This window comes from Ornithodoros turicata, chromosome 2 (genome assembly GCF_037126465.1).
Source record: "Ornithodoros turicata isolate Travis chromosome 2, ASM3712646v1, whole genome shotgun sequence".
Taxonomy (NCBI): Eukaryota; Metazoa; Arthropoda; class Arachnida; order Ixodida; family Argasidae; genus Ornithodoros; species Ornithodoros turicata.
Genome location: NC_088202.1, coordinates 89,599,672 through 89,625,652, shown reverse-complemented (window position 1 = coordinate 89,625,652; position 25,981 = coordinate 89,599,672). Strand labels below are relative to the sequence as shown.

The following is a 25,981-nucleotide window of genomic DNA, read 5'->3' as shown; positions in this document are numbered from 1 at the left end:
TAAGCGCATTCTTTTCACTTGCACTGGACTGCACTACCTTGCACTCCACGCAAGACGGGTTTTCGGGAGCTGCACTTTCCAGCTGAAAGGAACTTTATTAGTAATGCCTTTCTTTTCAACAGGAAAGTGCAGCACGCGAATAACCCAGTTCAGATCTGGTGCAGGAGGTGCAAGCGAAAAGAATGCACCTTGTCATTCGCTGGGAATGCCATTCAGTTTGCCATGTGATAAGGGTATTAGTTCATCGAAGGCGCCTCGATGTGGCTTTTACAGCGCAGTGGCGATATCGCTTGAGACAAGTTGACTCTCCACAATGCTGTCACTGCGGTGCTGTAGAAGATCTAGAACACATTACTCTCCATTGCCCACACTACCAACCTACCCGAGCAGTACTCTCCGGATCCCTTAACGAGCTGGGCTCTCGCCCCCTCTCCTTCACAAAATTGCTTGGTCCCTGGCCACATCCAGCCCACCAACGCTCTGCTCTCAAAGCTCTCTTCACCTTTCTGGATACCACACGACTTCGATCCTTATTGTGAAGGGGCTCATTATTTCATTCCGCATCACCACCAGCAATGGGGTAGAGTATGGCCCCTGGCGATGAAATTCCCTATCCATCATCTCACAACAAAGTTGTTGGTGTTATTGTTGATTGGTTGGTTGGTGGCGTGCTATTGTCGACCTCGAAAGACAGTGGTCCACCGCATAACGCGCTCAAGCATTCAGAATGATACCGCTCTGCCCCTGATTCAGTGAAGGATGTACGACAGAGGCGGACTGACCATAGACCTTACCGGGAAGGCTCACGGTAGGTCGCTACAGTCTGACACGCGTCCGCACGGAAAGAACTGTTGTGAGCAGTCTCCCATGGGGTGGTCGGAGGCTTCGTCCCGGTGACATTTGTGGTCGCAGTCATCTATTTCTGCTGCTTGATGAATAGTAAGTGAAATGTTAGAGAAAAAGCGTACGCGTCGCGGTTTCAGCACTCAAACCTATCATTTTGATTGCGGTTAACCTCGAGCGTGTTACGCTGTTGTACGTGTTTACTGGTTCGATAATCACCTTGTTCCCTACTTACCCGGCTGCCGGTCTCCGCTTCTTGCTGTACCTGGGCCGTGGATGCAGTAATGCGCACAACCCCGCACTGCAGCGACATGCTGTACAATGGATGGATTCCACCTTCCTTCTTTCCCTTTGTTTCCAAGGGGGACGGAGAAGCACGCCATTTGATATTTCTCGTCTTTCGCTGCTGGCTATTGCCGGTACCTTCTCCCCCGTCGGTTAATACCAAGTGCCAGCAACTACCAAGCACGCTTTCGTTAATAATGAGCGTGGGGTGGGTGATGATGGGGGAAGGTGCGGTCAGCCTCTGGAGTTGCGGCTTGGTGCACCCAGGGGAGGGAGAAAAGGGAGGGGAGAGATGATGGTGGCACAGGAGAGGGAGCGGTGTGCTAACCCTCTTGCTCTGGGATTTGGGTAGTCCAAGCGAACAACCCACGAAGAAAACATGCGACCATCGCTCAGTAGTCTTCATTAGGATGCTCCCTATACCACGGTACCCACCAGGATTATTCGCGAAGCCCCATCAACCTAATAATGAGCGCTCAGCGGTTGGGCACTTGGTGATAATCCGGATTTGCCACTTGTGGTGCCCAACCATATGTCCCGATTTCATTACAATTTTTCCTATTTCGCTTCTCCTTTGGTGACAGCGAGCCAAAACGTGACTCGGGTGAAGCTTCATAAATGGCTCACAGTTCGTTCTTAAATATGAAGATATTATACAACGATCATTACAAAACGACTATCAGACGCAAAGCAGAAGTACATTTTAGAGGAGCAGCGAAGGACACCTGCATAAAATTTTGTGGCTGCGGCGTGCTGCACGAGACGAGCTTACCCACGCGAAAACACTAGAGAGCGTTAGCATACACACAATTGATAACGTTATCGTGAAGTTATCGTTCGTAATACGGGATCCAATGGCAGCGTGCATGACTCAGAATCTTACCCGTTGATTGGGTGCTGTAGACACGGCACTTCAGAAGCCACGTTATCAACGGTCTCCTAACACTTTCTAATGATCGAACTCACCTGTAGCGTGAGCCCTGATCCAGACGCATTCTAGAAACCCCTCAGCTCCTTCAGAGGACGCGTAAGAGAATGAGTGAGGCTGACGTCACTCCTTGACACGGATGCTCCTTACGTCACAGTAGCAGATGGGGCCGCGTCTCCAGGGTGACGCCTCCTCACCCAAGAGTTCAGTTCCTTCAGTTTTTTTTTCTAAACTGAATTGCTCAGTGATAAGCGAATACATTTTGCGTGGTCACTTCTGGTAAACTACTTCTTAACGAGCTGGGCTCTCGCCCCCTCTCCTTCACAAAATTGCTTGGTCCCTGGCCACATCCAGCCCACCAACGCTCTGCTCTCAAAGCTCTCTTCACCTTTCTGGATACCACACGACTTCGATCCTTATTGTGAAGGGGCTCATTATTTCATTCCGCATCACCACCAGCAATGGGGTAGGGTATGGCCCCTGGCGATGAAATTCCCTATCCATCATCTCACAACAAAGTTGTTGGTGTTATTGTTGATTGGTTGGTTGGTGGCGTGCTATTGTCGACCTCGAAAGACAGTGGTCCACCGCATAACGCGCTCAAGCATTCAGAATGATACCGCTCTGCCCCTGATTCAGTGAAGGATGTACGACAGAGGCGGACTGACCATAGACCTTACCGGGAAGGCTCACGGTAGGTCGCTACAGTCTGACACGCGTCCGCACGGAAAGAACTGTTGTGAGCAGTCTCCCATGGGGTGGTCGGAGATGGGGTGGTCGGTAAACTACTTGATTAATAAGTGGACTGAAATGGGGTTGGTGCAAGTACATTCTGACCTTTCCCTTATTTATTGTCCTTGCTACTTTACACTCATGATAGTTGCGCGTCTGCAGTTGTGTCTGTCGATTACTGCCTTTAACTAGAGTCACTAAATAAGCTAAGCTTATTTAGTGACTCTACCTTTAACCAGCCTGTCCGCGTTTTTATGCAGCAGTTTATTATTTCAGCATGTGGCTGATTGACTAAGCGGAATTAGAGCGATCCTAAATGTCATTTAACTACTCTTTTAAGATTGCAAGGTGCATGGCCACTCAAAATAGTCAAATGACGGCGATTTCTGTCGGGTTGGTCCCGGATACCCCAGCTAAACAAGAAAAGGAACTTGATTTGCCCTAGCTGGCTTCCTTTTCTTATTTACTAGCAGCACTATGGGTAATACCATTCTCCAGGACAGACTATGGTCCTCAAAGTATCACTTATCGAATGCCACTATTACGATCACAAAATTCCCACATAGTAAATCTTAGAAAAGGCAGCTCAGAGAAACCGTATTGTTTTGATTTTTGATTTGATTTGATTGTTTTGATTTCCTTTCGTTTGCTTACTGCTATGCGTTTGTTTTGGCAGTTGTTTTCATAGTAATGCCAAAAGATGAGACATAGGGCCATACACATAGCATTCTCTTGTGTATCCATATGATATTATGTCACCGGGTCGTGTTTCTCACTACAGTTTCCTTTCTCTTTATTGCATCAATTATCTTAACTGACATATTTGGCTTGCAGCAGCCACTGCCATTTGTTCAGGGCCCAGGAACTTGTCAAGTTGCTCGCAGCAGCTTTTTGTCCCGGGTTGCCGCACGGTCGTTCAGTAAAATAAACAAAGCTATGGCCTTACAGGTTGCGGCAGGTCGCCTAGTCCAAAGGATACGCTATCCATCCACACCTCAATTTTGAGAAGCAGACAACAAGACAGAAATAAAGTGCCGACTTTTATGCAAACACACTCTCACCAAAAATGACAGGCGTGAACAACATGTACAATTCTCCATGGAAATGCGTTAACAAGGGGTTCCCGTAAGTTTGATTATAGAGGAACATTGATGCAAATACCATAGAAAAGGAAAGCAAGTTAAGCGAAGATTTAAAGTCAAGAATATGGTGTAATCCAGCCGAGTATCATGGATGCGTGTAAATATATGTGAATATGTAGGAATGCACGATGCTCATCTCATAGCACTCTGGACTAAAAGATGGAGCACTGCATCTTATAGGCACTCTAGTTACAAGTCATCGTGGAACATGAGAAAAAAAGAAATAGTGCTGCAGTTGAAACGCACTTCGACATATTGGTCAACCAAAGTACGCCATACCGCACGTCTATGTTCGTGTTTGCCTCATTAGCTGAAAGGAAAGCACTCTTTTGTGGCATGCATGTCACACATCTGAGGGTACAGGTGACAGTTGTTACTAGTTGCGGCGACAGTTTTACCGTGGTTCAGTCTCGAAAATTAACCTTCACTTGTCACGAAGAGAAAGCGTTGACAAACACGCGAAATCCAGTGCGCTTGCGAGACGTGCTACCGAGAATGAACACGAGAGATAAGCTTAGCAGTGAAACCAACACGTAAATTACTCGAAATATGCCGTTACATGCGGGCACAATTGACTAGATAAGACATCAGCAATCAGTAAAGAAACTGTTACATGATATAGTGAAGTCGTACTGTCGTTATGCGTAACAACTACACATAAAAAGTGAATGCCAGACTGGAGCACCGGAATGCGTCCACAACGGCAAAGTTGCCTGTCATCTTTATGCGCACCATCACATGCAGCATTGCATGCAACTCTTAGTAATGTGACAGCATCAGCTGCTGTTTAACATTGAGTTGTTTCTTTGAAATGTACATGGTAACAACAAAGGATGTGGTGACGGGATGTGGTAACATCCACGCAGAGCGTAAGTGTATTTTTGAGCATTATTATCTTACGCGACAAGTTAAGCAACGCTGCCACACAGACACAAGCAAAACTTAATGGTCGATGGCCGGCATGCGAAATTTAACAGTACAATGTCTTTTTTTTCCTTGACTACATTCGCCATAAATACAGAGCACACAACTTTCAGATCGTAGGAAGACAAACTAATTGACCAGAACTAAATATGTCAACGTCTGAACTCAGTCAGAAAAGAATCAAACGAAAACAAAGATTGGCGTTGGGTGAATATAGGTGAACGAAACAAAAGTAACGGCATCCCAACGTGAGTCGTCGTCGTTCCGGCCTAGCCTGAGGAGTTGCCACATGCGCGTATTCCAGTAACACGTGGTGTGCGACGAGTTTGCAGAACCTGTTCATTCAGATTTTGCCTTCTGTTTGGAAATAGTTATATACTTGGAATGCGTAATATTTAAGTACTTGAGAATTATTCAGATGCCGGACATCCGTGTGAATATCTTCAATTGTGATGTACGAGACATTTCAACCTTCTTCATTTCATTTCTTTCTTTCGAGATATCTTGAACCTATGTTCGTTTAGTAGTTTCCGTCGTCAAATCCCGTGTCACGGGGAAGCTACAATGGTGGGACTAGTGTGACTAGCGTGTAGAACATGTTTTGTCGGTGAAGGCATCATAAATCTATGTGCTCTTTTTAAAGAATACGAGCATACATCTCACTTGTGTGTTGGGTAATGGCAAATATTCATAGTTGCGGCGTTCACAATCGTAACCTCGAAACACGAATGCGCTCCCGCTTTATTAATAATGTGTAAATGCACGGTGTAGCAGTCTCTGTCTTTCTTGATTTCATATGGACAATAGTGTCATAGCACCTTTCTACTTCGGAATTCTACAATGGAAGCAGCGTAACACGGTACCTGTAGAAAAAAAAATGCATTTTTTTTTGTAACCCAGGCGAAAAAAAAAGTACGTATATGAGAGGGGCGGACGTCAGCGTGACCCGAAGTGTGCTCACGTATATCACTGCCAAAGTTCAATCATATTTACATCTTGCTCTGGAGATTTACAGGAGGCATATGTCACTGAATGGCTCATGGAAGGAAAGGCATGAAATTTTTTGGTAAATCATACTTAATAATTACTACACTTCCTTTTTCTTATATTTTTCGTTTTTCTTGAGGACGGAGGACGCGCCCCAAGTGAGGGGAGTGGCTTTTATTAGTGACCTTCTTTGGAAGTAGTTGCGTTCTCATGTGGTAGGCATATACCAGAAGACACATTTATAGTGACCCGAAGTGTCGTTACTCCTTCTGCTGCACAATACACCGCATTTGTGTAAGGAGAGGACGCCGGTTATAATGTACATACCGCTAACTTACGCCGATTATGTGAACACAGTGTATTACCAACGCCATAACCATGAGCACGAAAATATTGAGAAGCACGTAAACACTGGGGCTCCTTCATCACTTGTGTGCAGTGCAGCACCTTCTTGAGTAAGACCTCAACGTAACATCGTGCACTCTAATGTGTTGGACCAGAGAGCTTTCAACAAAATATTTCTCGCTGGACTTTGGAACAGTGGCGCCGTGGAAGCAACCGTGTGCGGAACTGCTGAAGTGATCGACATCTGTGAGTAGCTCGGGAACGAGCCCTATGTAATGCAGACAGTTCGACAGTGCTGATCTTTCGTAGCTGCATGGCGGTGCATTTCTAGAAGGTGGTGTCACGTGCATGCCGTGGCTGCTTATTGGTTAGGACTCCATATTTCGCTCTCCACGTGTCCTCCATTTTGTGGGTGTTGCGGGCTTTCGATTCCTAGATTGAGGGAGAATGGTGCTTGATTTGAAACTGCGCGATAACTGGGTAATCATATAAGTACCTGCTCTCATCACGGCTGCGTGAAAACGGAAGATTTTACGTTAAGAATTGACAAAATACAGAAAAAACAACAACAACACACACGTTGGTTTCAGAAGGTGCTGTCACAGACCGTAAATTTCACTCATGAATTGGGAATGGCTATCTTTACCTTGTAGCTGTCGTTGACACAGTCCTTCGTCATGTCCAGGTCGTAGATGCCGTCAGCAGCAAAATTTTCGTACGAAGCTGCCATTTTGCCTTCCCAATCTTTAGTAGGTGTACTCATTTTTTCAAGGTCATCTTCCTGGAGACGGCTGGTGTATTTGCGACGCTCAGATTTGCGACCATAGATCTGCAGGGAGAGCAGCATAAATTGGCCTTTGCGCAAGTGCCCACAAAATACATATTTTGTGAAAAAATAAAAAATAAAAAACAGAGAGAGTGAGAGAAAAGCACGCGAGCGAGTTCTCGCTTGTATTTGCAGGAAGAGCACAACATTTGAATCAGTTGAATAATTTCACTTCGAATTGACATTTTCATCATGAACACTGGCTTGCAAGGCGCATACACCAAGATCCTGCTTTACATTTTGTGACGATGAAAGTCGGACCGACGAGTGAACACAATGCAGTGTGCTCACCTTTCTTACTCCAGTCGGCATGCCTACTCCTAAAGGAATAGGGATCACAGCGTAATATGGGAACGCCATATGCCCTGTACTCACCACTCCTTTCTTCCAAACGAAATAATCGCCTGGAGGAGACTCTTGAGAACCAATCTATTTTCATTCCAATCGCAAATACATAAACTGCTCGGACTATTCCGCATATTTTCATCATTAATTCATAGCGCAGCCTCGAGAGCCGGATCTCATCATCCCACGGGCCGAGGAACCTGCTCGAGTGATTCTCCGCAAGGCGGCGGAAGATGGGCTTAAAGCGCCCACATTTCCGGACAAACGGCTGTCTCACGGCGGAAATGGAAGACGAGCTCGGGGATTACGACCTCGCGAATGAGTGGGAAGTTTGTGCGGGAACAGCGGCTTCTTCAAGGAACAAAGGGGCGCGTGAGCGACTGCTATTGTGCAGTGCGAGATGTCTCCCACGAGAGAAATTGGCCAGCGCGCTACGTTGAACTTGACGTGCCCCATTTGAGAAGGATTGGCTCCGGCGCGAGAGAATTACGTCGACATTGTTCATGGTCACTAAGAGCGGTAATGAAGCGTCATATTAGGTCCAAGAGTAGGTAGCTTTGGAAGCAACCGAGTCGCTGCTAGTGAGGTGATGATGGAAAATGATGAGTTGGAGTTATATGGTGCATATTCCAATCACTGGAATTCCAAATTCGCACTCTGGGTAACATGGTACGCGCTTCGCAGCAGGGATTGGCACCGTGAGTTTTTGGAGTTCGGTTCGTGTTCGGGTTCAAGGATATCGGTTCAGTTCAGGTTCTGGTCTAGAACATAAAAAAGAAAGCATGGTTCGAACCAGTTTGAATCGGTTCAAACCGGTTCACTGAAGCTCAAAATTTTTGTTTACAGATATTACAGTGGAACCGTGATTTAGGCGGGCTAAAGTATACACAAAATAAAAATTTCTCTCACTGGACTGTGCTTTCATAGCACTCTGCAAGGAGAAACTTGGCTGACAACTGTAGTATAGCGGCAAAGCTACTAGTGCGTTATAGATAGCCTCCTCCGTATATAAGTTACAGGACAACAGCGAACGGGCAGACTGTACAATACCTGGCGGAATGGTACATTGTGGTCTGCTTGGAAACGAGCTCAGAAGCGAATTTTGCGATTGCTCGAAATACTACAGTTACGACAATAAATCTACAGTATCTGCTGACAAATAAATAAATAAATAAGAGAGAGAGAAAGAAGGTGGGAGAAAACAGGAAATTTCTCCGAGTGGTTATTGCCTTTACATCATTGGCGCTCTCAGTCCTTGTTGTTGGCCTTCGTGTTTCTAACAACAAGGGTATACTTAATGGACCAAACAATATGCATCTTAACTGGCATGCACGTTTGACCCTTCAGCACCACACGTGCAAATGTGTCCGACTTACAAGTTTTAGCTTTCCTGTTTCTCACGCTCATATCCTGGCGCCTGTTGACAGGTCTCACCATTGACTAAAGCACAATTACAAAGTTATACCGTAGCCCGAACGTCTCGTCTCCCCCTAAAAAGTTGAAACCTGGACTTTCCGCTGTCACTTGAGCATCGTGATTATGAAGGATCAACTTACAGTGACGGCACCGAAGAGGATGATGAAGATAAGAGAAGCTGTAGCTATGACGATCACTGCGATGGCCCACTGGGGTATTGGCGGCTCCGCCGCGGACCGGAGGGGATTTGGCTTCTGGATACCCACCACTGTTCATGTCGTAAGAAAGGAATGTGTACGTTTCAACAGTGAATGTTCGTTACAGAAAAAACGGTGCACTGAGAACGCGCGGCGACGAACCAATACAAGGTTGTGAATACACATGCGCCAATCGAAACGATGCCAATACAGAACAGGGTAAAGCATGCCTCCAAGGTGGCAAGACATTTCATGGGCTAGCGTTTACCAACGTAAGACATAGGAAGAAACGCAGATGGTCATTTTGTCGTCTGCGTTTAGGTTGGTGCTTTCGTCGTCAAGTGAAGTTTTCTTCCAGAGTCTCGGTAGGTCCCGTGAATTAAGAGCTTATGGGGTCCGTACTTATTCTGAAGCTTGCATGTGAAGGAAAAGCAGAGCTAAGCTGCTTCTTCTCTTCCTCTTTCATTTGGAGAATATTCCAGATGACATAGCACGAAGAAAATTTATATGTAAAAAAAGAAAAGAAAACGAAAACAGAAGCAGCATAAAGACGAAACGAAAACAGAAGTTTGTGGGACTCTCGAAGGCACGAAACAATAAAAAAATCACACGAAACCAAGACATATAGTGGGCGCTGTCTGTTGTTGGCAGCCTCAGATGCGCTATGGAATGCAATAAAAGGAAAATTAAATTCCTGCTTCGCGCGCTCCCCTTTATTAACATGCTGGCTGAAATCGAATACGCGACTCCAATAATCCCTGCCCTGAATGCATTATTTATAGAGGGAACAGTGCGCGTTCGCAGCAATACCCTTTTCCTTCTGCACAGGTAATGCGTTCACTTCAGCAATGCTTTCTGCTTCGAAGTCATCAGCTTCAAATACGTGGCCTAAATGAAGCTTCCTAAACGGATTACTGTCAGTCGGCAAACCTCGATACTTGCGTAAAAAAAAAAAAAAAAAAAAAAGAAAGAAAGGAAAAAAAAGAGAAGAAGGAGAAGAAAACATTGTCGGCTGCTGGTGGGGTGATCATAGGGGTGCCGTGAGGGGGGAAACGCAAGGACATCAGGTTCGTTCCTTCACATGACCACAAGTTTAATTTTGGTCACGCAATATGACGGCAAACCGTGTTCAATGCCCAAGGCGTCACACTGCACACGTCGGCAATATGTGCCACCAAATTGCCGCTGTTCTCGGTTGCGAGCACGGAGAAAGAAGGGTACAGGAGGCGAAGCTTCCCAGTGAAACAAGCAGGGAGGGGGGGGGGGGGGGAATCCCTCGCAAAAAAGGGCGAGCTCAAGTCCCAATAATTGGTACATTAAGAACTCTGTGTATAAAAGAAAGCCGTAGTTAAGTGACACATGCATGCTGTGTGACATGTCAAGTGAAGCAGTGAAGCGCATGACGTGAAACATGGTGATATAGCTTCACTTTATAGCGTTCGGTCAATCAGGCAATGGCCAGCTCTCTACGTGATTATCAGATACAGATATGTTTTGAACTCGGAATGTGTTTCGTGTCAGAGGGGCAGCGGTGAATACCCTCGTGCGAAGATCGAGGTTTTTACTTACTTAGAACGAACGTGTAAATCGTGCAAAAAATCTGTCGCATCAGAGAAAATACCAGACACCCAACCCGATATCTAGGCATGAAAGGAAGGCCTCCCCCCCTTCCTTTCATTTCTGGGGGGGGGGGGGGGGGCGTGTCCGTTGCACCCACATTCTGACGCCCCAGAAGCAAGCGACCACAGAACAGACTTGTGCCCGTTACCAAAAAATAGGAACTAAATACCGTTACCGGTCACTTCAGAAAAAAGTAACTACATACGTTACTTGTTACCAGGGATGGGCAGTATTTAAATACATTGTAATTAAAATACTATTTAAAATATAAATACATGTATTTATATTTTGTATTTAAATACAGAGTAGAAAAATGTATTTATAATTATATTTAAATACAAATTTTCGGGTATTTATTCTCGTAAATACTCTATAAATACCCCTAAATACAGTATATACTGACTTCTACCCTAAAATTGCCCTGCATTTGACCTTGCGCGAAGAAGGGCGAGTCTGGAGCACAGTTATACCTTGTTTGCGCTGCATACGCATGTGACAACCATTCTAGATGGGGAGTTTTTCACTGTTGTTGCGGACAACGGTCACATCTACCTGATTGCCTTGTTGTACGATTCATCTGTGGAGATGCTGTTCCCCTTTGCGAAACTGGTCGTACAACTGAGCAGAAGATGCCTCAAAGATGCATGCATAATGTAAAAACCCCGAGACTAGGGAACACGAAGGGACAGACACAACACGATTGACACACCACAGCTCGCTTGCTTCCTAGCCATTTCTTCATTGTCAAAGATGCAATCTTCGAGAAACTTCAAATATTAAAATCCTCATGATGGTCTAACAAATATATGTTATTATTGCTCGCTGATTCGTCATGATGATCACCATTATTTCTGTAATTCCAGGTGCCATCTTCCTCAAAGTATTTATGGCAGTAGTTACGGTATTTAAATACTGTATTTATATTTTGTATTTAAATACTAATATTGAAAAGTATTTATGAAGAGTATTTAAATACCCCTTTCAACAAAGTATTTTGTATTTATATTTAAATACTCAAAAAATGTATTTATGCCCATCCCTGCTTGTTACAAACATACAAAACTAACTAGTTCTCGTTACTCACAGGTAACGAGTGACTTTTACGTTACCGCCACATAGTTAAAGGAGCCAACAAACATGCCGTCACTTGCCTTCAACTCATTATTAATGAGAAATTGCACTTCACAAGAAGCTGATACTCGAAATTTACATCAGTGATCTTCGTTCTCTTTCGTGTGAAGACATATGCTGCCGAGGTGGGGGTGATCGGAGGTTATGAAAACACTAAAAGAGACACCGGTTTTCGTGCCACCGGTCACCAACGGTTCCCAAAAACAGACGAGGGGCTGCGTCATAATTTAGGGCGCTCAGAAGCTTAGCAAAGACAACAAAAGGCAAGAAATCGAAACGCGTTTTTTGTAGCCATAGCACAATTGGTGCCCATTCTTGGGAAGGAGTGATAGTCGAAGATTACGGAAACAAGAGAAAAGTCAAGGGCCTTTGTTTAAGACGATTCAGCACGTCAACAACACGTCCAGCGAGGGACTGCAATAATACTTTGAGTCACACGTGGTCGTGGGTCACGCAGGTCCACGCATTGCGCCACACGGAGTGCCGAAATGTGCTCCCCCGCGCTGAAGAAAAGGAACGAGTAACGTCAGTAACGAGTTACCAGTTTTTGTAACTGGGTCCGTTACTATTACCATTTTCTAAAAAGTAACTAAATCGTTACTTCGTTACCAAAAAAAGTAACCGTTACCAAGTAACGAGTCACTTGTAACGAGTTAGGCACAACTCTGCCACAGAATGTCAATTTGGGAGAGCGAGACGACAAATGACAATAGCGCAGCTGTGCCCTTTTGTGTGCTCTTGCAGGATAACCTGTGCTCTTAGCGAGCTGTCTGCGGCAAGCAAGAAAGGCGACTGGGAAGCCAGCTATACCAAGTCGGCTTTCTGGCAAGAGTTCGACGTAATCGAACATGCATTGCTGTGAAAAGGCTCCGTTCGAACTCGCAAGTGGTGGGGCAGTATAGCAATGTCTTGTTTTTCTTTTTCTAAGGAGCATTAAGCAAAAATTCTCGAACATTCTAAGAACATGTCTAAAATAATAGAATTGACAATTTCGAAGTGGCATTGCGGTGCCGTGGCTTCAAATAAACTATAGAGGTGTTGCTACAGACGTTGGAGATACGAAAAGGTTCGCGTAAAATGACCGAAGGTTGTAGCACTTGAAGTTTCTCACGACGTCTCAACGTTACTCAGCGTAACATCTCATAGTGAACTCGAGGAACACATCGCGAAAGGCACCGACAAGGCGGATCAATACACGTACATATGTACTGTAAAGAACAAGCGATTTCTTACCTTCGAGCTGCGTGTACGCTGGGTCAAGCGTGAAGTCGCCCAGCGTCATGTTGGGGCCCAAATGGGAATTGAAGGCCTGAGTGAGGTAAGCTGCGTTGACAACCTGGTCCTGCTGGTGGTACAGCAGCAAGAAGTAATCCACGATGACACTTCCGGGGCTTTAACGAAGCGAACATTCCAATTATAAGATGTCATGACAAGCACACATCGGAATTTGCCTTTCAACATTAGTTACGTCACCAGGTCGTACAGACTTTACCAGACTGTAGGGATAAGCCTTCATGTCTGACATGTGAACGTCCCATGTCTTTATCATTATCATCTTGCACGTGACGTAATGACGTTTCACAAAAATAAACACATGGGCTTCGCAAAAAAAAAGAAAAAGAAAAAAGATTGTTTTATTTCAGCATTGCGTAAACGCAGACATGCCCGTGTTATATGTATTATATGTTCGATGTATTGAAGCTAGGTATTTCAAGAGCAGAATCAGCCTCGGATGATGATGTTGCGTAACATGGCTAAATCACGTATAATGAAAAAGAAAAGGAAGGGGCTGAAGCAACAATCATACAAGCGGACGACATCCTGTGTGAAAAGAAAACCTTCCTCCATTAGTTATTTATTTCCCTGCAAAAAGAACGCTAGCATTTCCGTACTTCGTGACAGTTCTGTCTGTGAGAACCAATCTGTTCAATTCGGCCTCACCGTCATTGTCATGAGCCAGCAGTGGCGCCGCAACGTGCTTATAAGCGTGCGCCTCGTGCTGTTGTGCGTTCTTTCATCGTACGACGTTCATCAATACGTCGTTAGTCTGTTGGATCCTTGCTTTAGCTCATTCGGCCCTTCATCACCCAAATTGCTAGGTATATTCCTTTAGTCATTCTATCATCGTATGTATCATACCAGAGTGCTAGTAAACTGTCTGTGTGTCATCCAAATGCCGTATTCCTGAATCTTCTTTTGAGTTTGGCAGATAGCCAGGGACATCGGGTCCGCCACCGACGCTTACAAACATTCTTCACTCCTTTCCCTTGGTCTATCTTGCCTCACATGGCGAAGCCGGCAGGATACGGCAAGTGATTCTCCAAATTTTCACTTCTGGTTGATACCATATTAATTTTTTGCAAGTACTTCGACTTTGAAGTCTTATGCTTTTGTCATAGTTCGATTTAGGCTTAGCCACGTCATTCGAACGCATTGCTTAGCATCCTTCGAACAGTTCTAAGCACTTCCTTCGTAACTTCCTGTTCATTTTTTGTGACGCATTAATTGCGTCTTCATTAGTTTTCAACCTATCTGGAGCTTGGTGCAGTATTCTTTCCGTCTCTCGGTTTTTCGTTGTGTCTTAACGACAAATATACAGTCTTTTGAGTTCGTTCTTTCATGGAAAGTCCAAAGGTGTTGAGTTCGTCTGCGTCCAGCACAAGAGTTGTTTGAAGAGTGCGTCTTACGTAATCTCACACTCCCAGAAAACGCCGATCCTCGTCAAGCAGCAATTCTCATCATGGAAGACGACGAGAGGAGGAAACACGCATCTACGAGTGCGATTCCCACCAAAGTCGACAACGAGGAATACCAAACATCGGAAGAATACGAATCATGAGAAGATGAACATCAGGATGAATATGTCTCATCAGCGAGCAAAACAAGTAAGAGGACTCCTACCGCGAGTTCCTCTGCTCCGATCACCATCGATCAGTTAGCTGCTGATGCATCTATTATGTATCGAAGGCTTTTAACTCTCTTTAATTGTCGGAGCTGCATTGTACTCGGCCCGCTGAATGTATTCGCAGAGCGAAGGAGTTAGTATGTGCTCTGAATGTTTAAGTTCTTGGTCTCAGTTGGCTCGCAATTTTCCCAAATCCTTCTTTGCGTAGAATTTACGCCCTTAAAGGGATCATGAAACTTCCCGATCACCCCATGAAATCGTTTGCTCAAAACGATTCTTCCTGTCGAAGAATTCGGACACGCCATAATTTTTCCCTATTGAAGAGCGCGCCGTTTTTTAACCACGCTCGGTTGGAATTTCATGCGTACCTCTCCTCCACGTTCCTCCTCTCGCTTCTTCACTACTAGACGCGTGTTTGTCTCCATACTTTGGGATTGCACACGGTTCGCACAAAGGAGCGTCGCCCAATCCCCCATTCGGTGCGCGGTGACATCGCCGATGACGAAATTGTGCACAATGATGGTAGGGTAAAGTTTGTCCCCAGTACGCTCCTGCTGCCGCTCGTCGTCGCGCGTTGCCAGGGATATCAGCTTCGTATAACTTCGGTACTTCGTTTAAATTCTCTCGTGAGCAAAAGGTTCACTTTGCCGAACGTAAAACTATACGGCTGTGTGCCCACGAACGTCTCTCCTGTCCAACAAACAATCAAAAAAGTCGTCTTATAGTCCCCTTAACTTCGGTGCAGTATGAATAATACGTAAAACGAATGCACCCACCGTGACATAGCGGTCTAGCAATCCTTCAGTATAGTGTTGTGAGTGCGGTGCACCAATCATCGCACTATCATATGTCATCGCGGTACCAAACTCACTGTCAAGAACCGACTTACTCCCGACACATCCCAATAGTCTCTTGTATCGCTTTCCCACTTAGTGGCAAGGTCTAACGGCACGTTTTTAGGCTTGTGTGTGCCACACGGTCAGAACAAATGACATTTCCTTCTAATGCCGTTACGGTCCCCCAATGACATTATCCACGAAGGTCGTGCCACACGTCAGTATGTAATGACATTAAGCGCCGTGAAGTCGATGCCGCCTCTTTGGCGCCGTCATGCGTTCTTTTGCTTTTGTCGGTGAAAACTTCCAACTCCAGCTTTTCCTTCACCAAAGCATATTCGCGTAACCTCAGATTACGAAGGAATCTTCTCCCGCACGGTACAATGCGGGTTTATGCAAGAATAAAATTGTTACCCATGCGCAGACAATGGAGCGAGAGTACGCATTGAACTAGTTATGTGGCGATCTCATTAAGGAGGAACTGTCATTCGTGCCCGCGTGGCAGGGATGTAACACTACAAGTGAGCGTACTCCGGACGGAACCGATGACGAGAAATAGAAAGCCATCTCATAGGACACGCACTGCTGCTGTTGTCAGGAGAGAGAGAGGGAGAGAGAGAAGACGGAATTGATACCCCCGTACTAGTGAGGTAAGCTGCTCCAGAACACTCGGCGCTATGACCACACCCTAATCGCTTTTCGGAGATCTTGTAAGGCTTGAAAGAACGCCTCGGCGTCCGTGTGTTCAGGGAAACACAATAGAAGGCGAAGTATATAGGTTTTGTCTTTGCTGGGATTCAGCGGCGTATCTACGTGGAACGGTCAAACTGTCTATCCAATCCACGCACGCCTTCAGCCTGCAGGTCTGTACGCCTGCGGACCTGCACGCCTCTTGTGTGTACTATAGACGCTTCCAGAGCGTACCATTACGTGCTCCGTGCTTTTGGTGCACGAGGCACGTCTAACAATTTGGCGTACCCTGGATTCATTGTAGCACAACAGTGTACGCCTCAACGGCCGCTAGAGCGAACGCCATAATGACGTCGTTCGCGATTGGCCCTCGACTGGATGTCAGCTCAGGAGCAAGACGATATTCGAACTCTAAAAGAACCGAAGACCATGAGCGGACGCCACCTGTCAGAAACTGTGTCAGAGATGGCGAATGATTCACAAGAAAGTAATTCATTACATCTGGACAATGAGTTATATGGCAATGCATTATATTTTGTGGAGGCGTAAGTCCAGTAGTTTAACGGCATTACATTTTTGCCGTGTAATGCGTAATCGCATTATTCATTACTTGTGTTCAAAGTCCACGCACTGTCTAAAGCCAGTGGGTATTGTGGGTATTGTGTCTAGTAGAGGTAAGAAAAATCCCCAAGCTGGTTTTTCCCAGCAACCCTTGTCACCGGCGAGGTCAGCAAGGAGGAGGACAAAGCCCATGTGGAGTATTTAAAAACTCCTTCCACGTTCCTATTCATCTTATTTATGATTGCTCACTTAGCTGATGCATACCGCTCTCATCGAAGAGATCACTCATACGTAGCAATTTTCTTGAAACTCTAATTATAATAGCCGGTAATGTTTGACAAAGTAAAAGTCTAATCACGTCTCTGTACAATAGGCGCATCATGGGCTTCTAGGCAAATGTAATGCCAAAGTGATGCTATCACTCGGTGAAAGTAATGATTAGTAATGCATCACTATGCATGAAAAAGTATTGAGTACGGTAATGACTTACGGTAAAGCATTACAAGCTGAAATTTCCCCCACCTCTGATCGACGTGGAACCGCCGACGAACTTGAGAAGTGTAGCAATCGCGCTATTGTCCTTTGGAATAAAGAACGTGCTAAGGTAAACTAGCAGCGTCGCGTTCTTATCTACATTATTCAGGCGTCATAGATCTAAACGAAGAAAAGGGCGACATCCCAAGCCCTACGCTGATATGACGTGAAATAATGTGTCTTGAGAGATACGGATTTAATGGGCTTCCACGTGTCAGCAACGCGTGGATTCGTATGGTACACTGTAAACTTTTTCGCACCTTTAAAGGTGTGCGCTATGCACATTCAACTTGGTTGCGTAACATTGCATCTCCAGGACGATATTTTACAAAATTCGGAAAGCATTACAAAAGATCAAGTGTCAGTGCAAATCTTGCTTTCATTATGTCTTGGATATCGTAGATACGAGCTAATGTATATATGCATCGCTACCGATAATCGAGCACGTGCAAGTGTGAACAATACTGTTCAACAATGTTGAGACATTGCAAGACTGAATATTTGGAAGACAGACAACACTCGAGTAAAGAAAATTAATGCGAAACCCTGCTCCATTATGATGTTACCAAAATTACACCGAAAAAGGCGTACGCCATGCACGTTATTACACCTTTAAAGGTGTGAAAAGATTTAGAGTGTAGACCGGCTGCGCGCAGAAATTCACAATCCACCATGTCAGCGATTGCCGCCTGGTGAATTATTACACGGTACTAAATGGTTCCCCATGTTGCGGCGTCATATTGCATTGCACGGATGCGTGGCATCGTAAGGAGCTCCTGCGTGTTCCTTCTTACCATGTGTCATCGTTGAAAACAAAGAGAGCTGAAGGATGCGAAGGTCGTAAAAACATCATGGTGAAGGTTTTGCGAAAAAAAAAAGAAAAAAGAAAAACACTTTCATGTATATACGTACATATCTCTAGCTGCTTACGTTGCCCGACGGCCGGATATCAAATTTTATATTCTTCATTTTACCTTCATGGACCATAAAACGGACGATGAACGGTGCCTTTTGCCACGAAGCTAAGCACACATTCTTTCCACGTGGAAAAAAATTTAGTGCTCCTCGGGATATCAAATTAGGCCATGTGCGCGCGCGGAAAAGCACTTTTATTGGTGCTTGGGGAAAACCATTTCGGTTGTAGCAGCCTCGGAGGGGTGAATCGACTGTTAAGGGATGAACTAAAATTATGAAATTAGAAAGGAGGATACGAAGTATGAAAACTAGGAATAGTTTAATTAATAAATGACGAGATACATGATAGTGAAACCATCGTGCTCCGATTAACAATATTTCCTTCGAAGTCTCTGCGGTGTCTTACATCTGGCGGAATACATGCGGTAAATGTGAAGAACCATGAATGTTCTTCTGATACTACGTCCTACAGCGTGAGGTTGCAAAATACCGTTGTGGTCCACGTGGGATTTCCGCACCGTTGCCGAATCACGCAATTGTGCTACAGTGGGTGATCTAAGAGGCATGTAGTATTATGTATCTAGTTATGGGGTCATAATTTTAAGGCGCGCTAGTTTTAACTTTTCGCATCATGCAATAGATCTCTACCCGAGAAACGTCATCATGACGTTGGTAGACAGACTGAATCGGAAACAAATCGGAAGGGGAGGGCTGTGTTTTACGAATGGGCACCTGATCGCTGACTCCTATTGAAAGAAACGTAGGACCAAAGGTCGCGTCCCTTCAGAGACTATCGGAAGGCTTTCGAGCGCGACCTTGTTCGCCCCCTAACTTTGAGGGTAGTTCAACACTGCCAAATTGGTGGTGCTGTCGAACACTATGACGTCATTTGTTTACAAACAGCGAGAGGTCTATTCAGTTACACGACAGTAAGAGGAAAAATCGAGCAATAGACAATAGATGGGGAGCCCGTGCTGCTCTGACCGCTACCCCTCGTGTTAAACTTAACTACCCACGACAGTCCGCCTGATATCATTCAGCGTCGTCCATTCCCCGCAAATTTTGTGTTAGGCGATTTTTTTTGCCTTTCCAACTACCTAGTGTTAGAAGAAAGAAACAGCATGAAAATTTAACGTATAGTCCGAACGAGGGTAGTGCCATAAATGCGTTCAGTTTACGGATCATAGACTTCGATAAAGTTATTCCTTGGGGGCTTCGACTGCTAGTGTTTTTGAAGACGTTAGCAGACAGACACTGAGACAAAAAAGGAGGCATGTTAACATCGCGTTTCATTTCTATTTATAAACCATTTTCCTTCCGCTTGGAGACGTCTTGGCTGTTTCTGGCATGGCTCGTACAAAGATGTGTGGAAAGGGATATGTGGAAGAAAGTGGACGACGAAAATAAATGCGCGTACAACATGCGTTCGGTTGTTAAACAGTCGCGGTATACAGGCAGCCATGATAAGTGTTTGCTTTCACTGTGTGGCACCTCATACAAATTATCTCTGTAATATTTTTCGGGCATAAGTGGGAGCATCGTGACGGTGCCTTTCCAGCGAAAACGGAGCAAAACTGGCTATATACTCTCGGCTGCAGGTGCGAAAACTCGAGCAGAAAAGAAGTACTGCGATAATATTTCAGAGCGCTCACGAAAGGTTCCTGCTATGTTACAAGTTCATCATATTTTCGTATTTTTGTGTAGCGAAACTCCCCAGCTGACTTCATACGTCAAAAGCTCCATCCCTGTTTTCGCCCGCCCCGTCTTTCAAGCTAGCCGAGATATATAGGCACTTCAACTGAAAAGGCACTACGGCTGCGTCTGACAGTGTTGCATGCGGAAAAGCCTTTACACCGCTGCGGTCTTCTTTGAACTTTCCAGACAAAATGGTTCGCTTGACTTTGAATCGCTTGGCACCATATCGGCGCTCGCAAGGTGGAATAATGACTGACGAACACACTGACGACTAGATAAACTTGAGAAGTACTAGACGACTGTACAATGAGTCCGGATGGTCTGCGATGTGTCTGATGTCACCGTAACGGGTGTCTCACCTGAAACCGTCGATTTGGACTCTGTACAGGAACTTGCCTACTGATGTTTTCCGGAAAACTGCCTCAATCTGTAAGACAATGAATAATAATAATAATAAAAAACAAGAAAAAGAAAGTAAATAAACAATGCACAGTGTGAGATATGAAGAATAGAGTCAACAGAACAGGGTGTGACAAAATTCACTAGTGCTCCACTCGCAATCCACGTTACGGCATTTTTGCAAGAAATATGCGTATCACACTCACGCTGATGTCGCGAGCTGCTTAAAATTAGCCCTTACCAGGCGCTTTGTCGTGTAGGCAAGATATCTGTATTCGTGAGTATTTCTGTCCGTGAGAAGAGGTGACCAATCCCAGCCGTCAGTTATCTTGACAATCCCAGCCACCCGGACTACAGGCTGCTCAATTTCGTTGAAGACAGTCGGCTCTGTCACATTAAAGAACGTTGTCTTCCACGTCGTGGGCTTTGTTTTAGGGGCGCGGGTCGCCTTTACGAGCCGTGTGTGAGATGTTAAGTCGAATTCTGCTTCGCTAACATTCGGCTTAGGTCCAATGGGGAACCCCTTCCTGGTCGGCTTCTTTGTCGTGATGCGCATCCTCATGCCACGAGCAGGTCTCAGTGTTGTGGGTTTCGTGTGTGGCCTTGTTCGTGCCCGGTCGAATATCTTCTCGATTGGTCGAATCGTAGCACGTGTTCCCTTCGTCGTCCTCCTCGTGCTTCCCATGTTGCCGAAAGGAGCGCGAGACCCTCGCCCGATTGGCTTTCTTGTCGTGTGCACAGACGCCGCTTTCGTTGTCTTTCTTGTAGGGAGAGTAAGGCTTTGTTTAGTGGCTGTCGCAGGTTTGATCATCGGCAATTTTGTTGTTCTGTAATGACGTGACGCAACAGTGGAACTCGACTGTTGACCGCTTGAAGATGTAGGACTCCCGCCTGTAGGGACCGGATAATTGTTTCCCGCAGAAGCCCTCTCTGGGACGCTGATGTACGTCTCATTTCCCGCCGATGAACCGTTTGCAGAGTTATGATCTGAGGGCGAATTTTCTGTAGCATTCGTTTCATTTAGCAATAGGGCAGGTGGTTCGTCGAAATATGTCACACTAATTTCTACAGACGTTGAAGTCCGAAGTCCCGACGCGTTGGCGCCAAGCAACAAATCAGTGACATTCATTAGTACTGGCGCGTCACTTGTGGCTTGCTCAGTGGGCGGCACGATGCTGACGGGAAAAGCTGTGTTCTCGATGTGAGAGGCAGTATGCTTCTCTGTATGGGCTGCCTGCGTCGGGGCATCAGTAGATGGGACTGCTGGAACTGATGATGTGCTTTGAGAGATACGTAAAGACTGAACGCTTGTTTCAGAGTTTGCTGTTGTAGCTGCCAGGGTAGAAGACGTTTGTTGTGATGAAGTGATTGGCATATTACTTTGGGTTGGTCTCTGTGAGGTTTCCTCGTGCGTGACGTGAAGGGATGTGGGCTTCCGAGAAGGCAACACAGCGTAGGGCGCCGTCGACGTAACGTTAGTAACGAAGAGAATAGTAAAATTAGCCTCTCTCAACTCCTTAAATGGATCCGAGAGATTGTTAAGTTTAGAGGATCCGGGGTCTTCTGATATGTTAAGCGTTGCATCGCTCTCTTGTACCGTTTCTGTCGCATTCACCAGCAAAGGCATTGTAGGAGAGACAACTTGGACTGGAACACTTTTCTCTTGCTTGCTTGACACTGTCGGGATTTGGTCCTCGAGAATTTTTCTCGGAGCGTTGGTAGAACTGCTTACCGATGACATTTGGACGGTTGACTGCTTCGCTTGGGAGACACCTGGAACAGTGGCTGATGTCTTTGTTTCTACGAGTACGTTAGGAACTGCGCTGTCGACTACTTGTTCCGAAGCATTCTTGATATTTGGGCTGCCAATAATGGTAAATGGTAAAATACTAGGGTCGACGCTACGACTAGACGGGACTGACGTTTGAGCTAGTGCTGCTGAGGTGCTGGTAGCACCAGGTGTTGAAGCACTTGAACTTGGTGTGTCTTGCGAGACGGCTGAAGGCAGGACGGTAACAGTTAACGGCTGGTGACTGCTCCATTCAGCGGCGGACGGTGGTGTTGATGGCGTGGATGCACCCGATATTGTGATCAGGGATTGCTGCTGTTGCACCTCTGACCTCACAGGATTGCTCTCGGGTGTGATGGAGGGCTGCAACGAACTGCTATGGCCTGCCTCCACTTCTGCGTCCAGCAAATATGACTCTGCAACGAAATAAACGGGAGACTGAGCCACCTACACAGAGCGTGTATGTCATTAACACGCACACACATAAGCAAACATGTGATGAGGACGACGCGGGGTGTTTGACCGCTGGAGTGCAGTGCCCTACCTCATTACACGCGAGACAGCAGATGGAGGACATGGGAATGAAGTAAGGGAAATCAGTAGTAATGAGTAAGTAATAGGCTCGCAGAAATGAGTTAAGTAGTGTACCGAACAATTCAGGTGTCGTCAGGCGGATGCGCATTTCAGAACAAAAAGAGGAAGAAAAAAGGAGCCACGAGGGTTAACAGGAAACATATTATCATAGGCGTAGAAATGACAAGAGAACACATACACATTCGGAACCTATGTAGAAGATACGGAACGTGTCGTGTGGGCGTCACGTAATTCGTGGGGCGTGATTCAATAAAGAAATCGAGAGCTGGAGCTTCCCGCAGGTGGCCAATTTGACGCTGATCTGGCTGCTTTTCATAGAGGATACAAGTGCAACAGATCGGCGACGAGCGATTACGAATATAGGACTAAAATGGATACATCAGAATAGTAACCAAAAACATATGCAAACTTTGCCAAGTCAATATAAAGCATACATAGAGAGGAAGGAAGAGAAAGGAAACGGATACGGCGATGTACGGCTTGTTTCAGCACACTAGGTGCTAAGAACAAACTGTGCCATATATAGATAAAAAAAAAGGAAGACGTGTCACATCGGACCAACGTGGGGAAATTGTAGGCCTCGTGGCACATGCGTTTCTTTCAATTCTACAAATTTCGACGGCAATTGCTCAATTTATTAGCACATTGATACGTTACAGACCAGATCTCATTGTAAACTGTATAAATTTGATGCCTGATAATAAAAACTCTCTCTCTCTCACGCTTCTCCTAGACTTATACAGTGTTCATTAGAGAGTTGGACATTCTCGAGCGTGCTGGTAAGATGCGGGGTAGTTGGTGAACATTCATCACACTCGCCAGGCAACAGGAACACGCAGAAAAAAGGTTATAGAGCAGCCGTATCGTTTATATGTTTTATAACCCTTGTCTGCGTGTTTCTGCTGCCTGGCGAGTGTGATGAATTCTGGAGCGTGCTCGCCTTTACTGCCCGCTCTATACGAGTTATAGGCATAGAACACTAAACGTCGCTTCAGCAAACTCAGCGTATAATAATTCGGGCGCTGGTAATATATTCCAAGTGCTCTTCGGTAGTGCAATAAAAGACTTACTTGACTACCTCTCACAAAGATCACAATAGTCTTGCGTAACATCCATACTGCACTCGAAAGTCTAACTCGGGTGAAACTCAATGAGAAGCCAACAAAACAAGCATCAGTCACATTATGTCCCTGAGTCGCGCGAGACATTCGTTCCATATTTACATAGAATGGTCAAGTGTACGGTACACGCAGACCACACACGCGCAAAGAGTAGCGCTAACAGTTAGCCAAACGTGGTAAGTGTACCGTTATGTACCGTTATAGGTACCGTATACATGAAAAGTTTCACAAGTTGAAAACCCAGTGATCCGGTAAAGGTAGGGTGAGGATAAAGGCTCAGGTCGAAGACAGAGATCGACTCCGTGTCTCGGGTTCCATCATTCCAAATAATGTACCAGCTCGCCCTTGCCCTTTTGCCTCAGGGCGAAGACGACAATATTTCGGAAAGAACACTCAATTCAGCGAAAGTAGCAGGTCAAATGGCAAAGTACATGAACGTTTAGCGAGCTTGCTTGCAACTAGATGGCGAAATTTCAAATGCTATCTTCTACTAACCTAAGGAAAAAAGAAAGAAACAAAGGCTTGTGGTACGCCTTTGGTACTACTAACCAAACCCTTTGCATGCAGAATGTATTCTTTGAGTATTCACATGCAAACCCTATCGACAGAAGCGAAATTTAGTGAATATATAGCAGTGAATATGCAACACGCAGCAAGTGAGCTCGTCGTAGACGTACATCTCCTGATCGGTGACGTTACTGAACATCTGGCTGAGGACAAAAGCTCCGAGTTTTCCACTTTGAGGGTCACATGCGTGCAAAATATAAGTCACGATTGTGGATATAATGCAGATGGCAAAAAGCTCACAATTGCGGGGCGGAAAGCAAGTGCCGCGCGGGCGCGGAGACAACGGCAAAACGTTTTGCACGACATGCGTGGGGTGGGAAGGATTTTCGTACGAGCGCAATCACAGATATGACCGACATCTTAGGACCTTGGGAACATTGGTTGGAGCATGTCTTACGTCGGAGTACGGTGCTGTGATGAAGACGTTCGTACTGAAGTTTGCATACAAAATACTAAGGTGAAGCCCGATGGGAAAAACTCATCGCGTATTCTACAAATTGCCCAAATAGCCGCGCAATATCCGAATATGTAGAACTCGGGAGCAAGCAGTAGAAATGCATAAAATAAGAACAGACATAGGACTGTTGACCACGCTGGGAACATATTCTTTTTTAAGTGCACGATTCTAAGAAGGTGTCGACAATTTTGGTACGATCTAATAAAGCAGAGTTGAGTAAATTGTGAGTTCCTGACAATGTACACGAGAGTTGGGGACGCCGATGTGAGTAAACATGGCTAATGGAAGAGACAAAATTTTGAGGACGTTATTATGTTTGACAAAATTATGCTGAAAGCTACCATTTTGTCGTTCCCGAGGCGCCTCGGTACTGCTCGTACTGCCATAGAAAGCTTGGAAGTGAATAAAAACAAAAAATGCCAGAGTAGTTAACCACGTAACACGGTCTTGCGGCCTCGACAGTGTCTTCTCAACGCAGAGACATCCGGCTGTTGGGGCATCATGAAACGCTTCTAGATACAAGTATCGTAAGCTGCACGGAGCGAACGATCGCCATTGTTCTTCACTGTCTTTATTAGTTGTCTGTTGACACAAGATGCCTTCCTTGAGAGTAAACAACTTCTTCTTGTGGTCAGTAACCTGACCGCCTGCTCGAATCTTTTGAAAAAATTGGTTGGAGAAGGATATCAATTCCTTGCGTTTGCTTAAAGGATACTCCAGTTTGAAGATCACCGGAATCGATGCCGTCGTGCTCAGAGCGCGGACTTGTTCCTATGCCGTCGTATCAGTTTTCCTTTACAGATGACTGCGGCTCTGTAGTTACAGCAGCAACAGAGCTACGTGACGAAGCATATGCCACTGAGTTGAGTTTACCTCTTCTGTGCTTGATGGTAAAAGCGAATCCCTGAACTCTAAGGTATCAACATACCAAACGTCGTTTTAACGGGTTCTTGCCGACCAGCCAATGCAACGCAGCAGTCTTGCAACGCAAGCAATGCAACGCAAGCTTGCTGTCTTGAGAAGGTACCGCTCCTGGTGCTGTGTCACTGGCGTCTTTGGTGACGATGAATGGCCTTGTTAAGGGAGGGTATCGAAGGACCACTGTAAACTGAAAAACACCCTTATGGGTGTAAATGGCTTGTCCTATATAACTCACACCACTTTTTACATCGTATGGTCTGGAACACCCTTTTTAGA

At 45.5% G+C, this 25,981-nt stretch overlaps 1 protein-coding gene across 4 annotated transcripts in view; it reads right to left on the bottom strand.

Annotated features, from left to right (window-relative positions):
- Nucleotides 1-3,815: 3,815 nt before the first annotated feature.
- Nucleotides 3,816-25,981, bottom strand: part of LOC135385724 (mucin-2-like) — a 289,375-nt gene continuing 267,209 nt past the window's right edge. For 3 of the 4 annotated variants that reach the window (XM_064615202.1, XM_064615205.1, XM_064615203.1), the window contains exons 2-7: nt 20,498-22,461; nt 20,217-20,284; nt 12,955-13,112; nt 8,914-9,041; nt 6,833-7,015; nt 3,816-6,618 (exon numbers count right to left, since the gene is read on the bottom strand). In XM_064615202.1, coding sequence (XP_064471272.1) covers nt 6,514-6,618; nt 6,833-7,015; nt 8,914-9,041; nt 12,955-13,112; nt 20,217-20,284; nt 20,498-22,461 — 2,606 coding nt within the window. In that variant the 3' untranslated portion in view covers nt 3,816-6,513. Of the gene's footprint in view, nt 6,619-6,682; nt 6,698-6,832; nt 7,016-8,913; nt 9,042-12,954; nt 13,113-20,216; nt 20,285-20,497; nt 22,462-25,981 lie in introns of all 4 variants that reach the window. The other variant, XM_064615204.1, reaches the window with a different exon arrangement.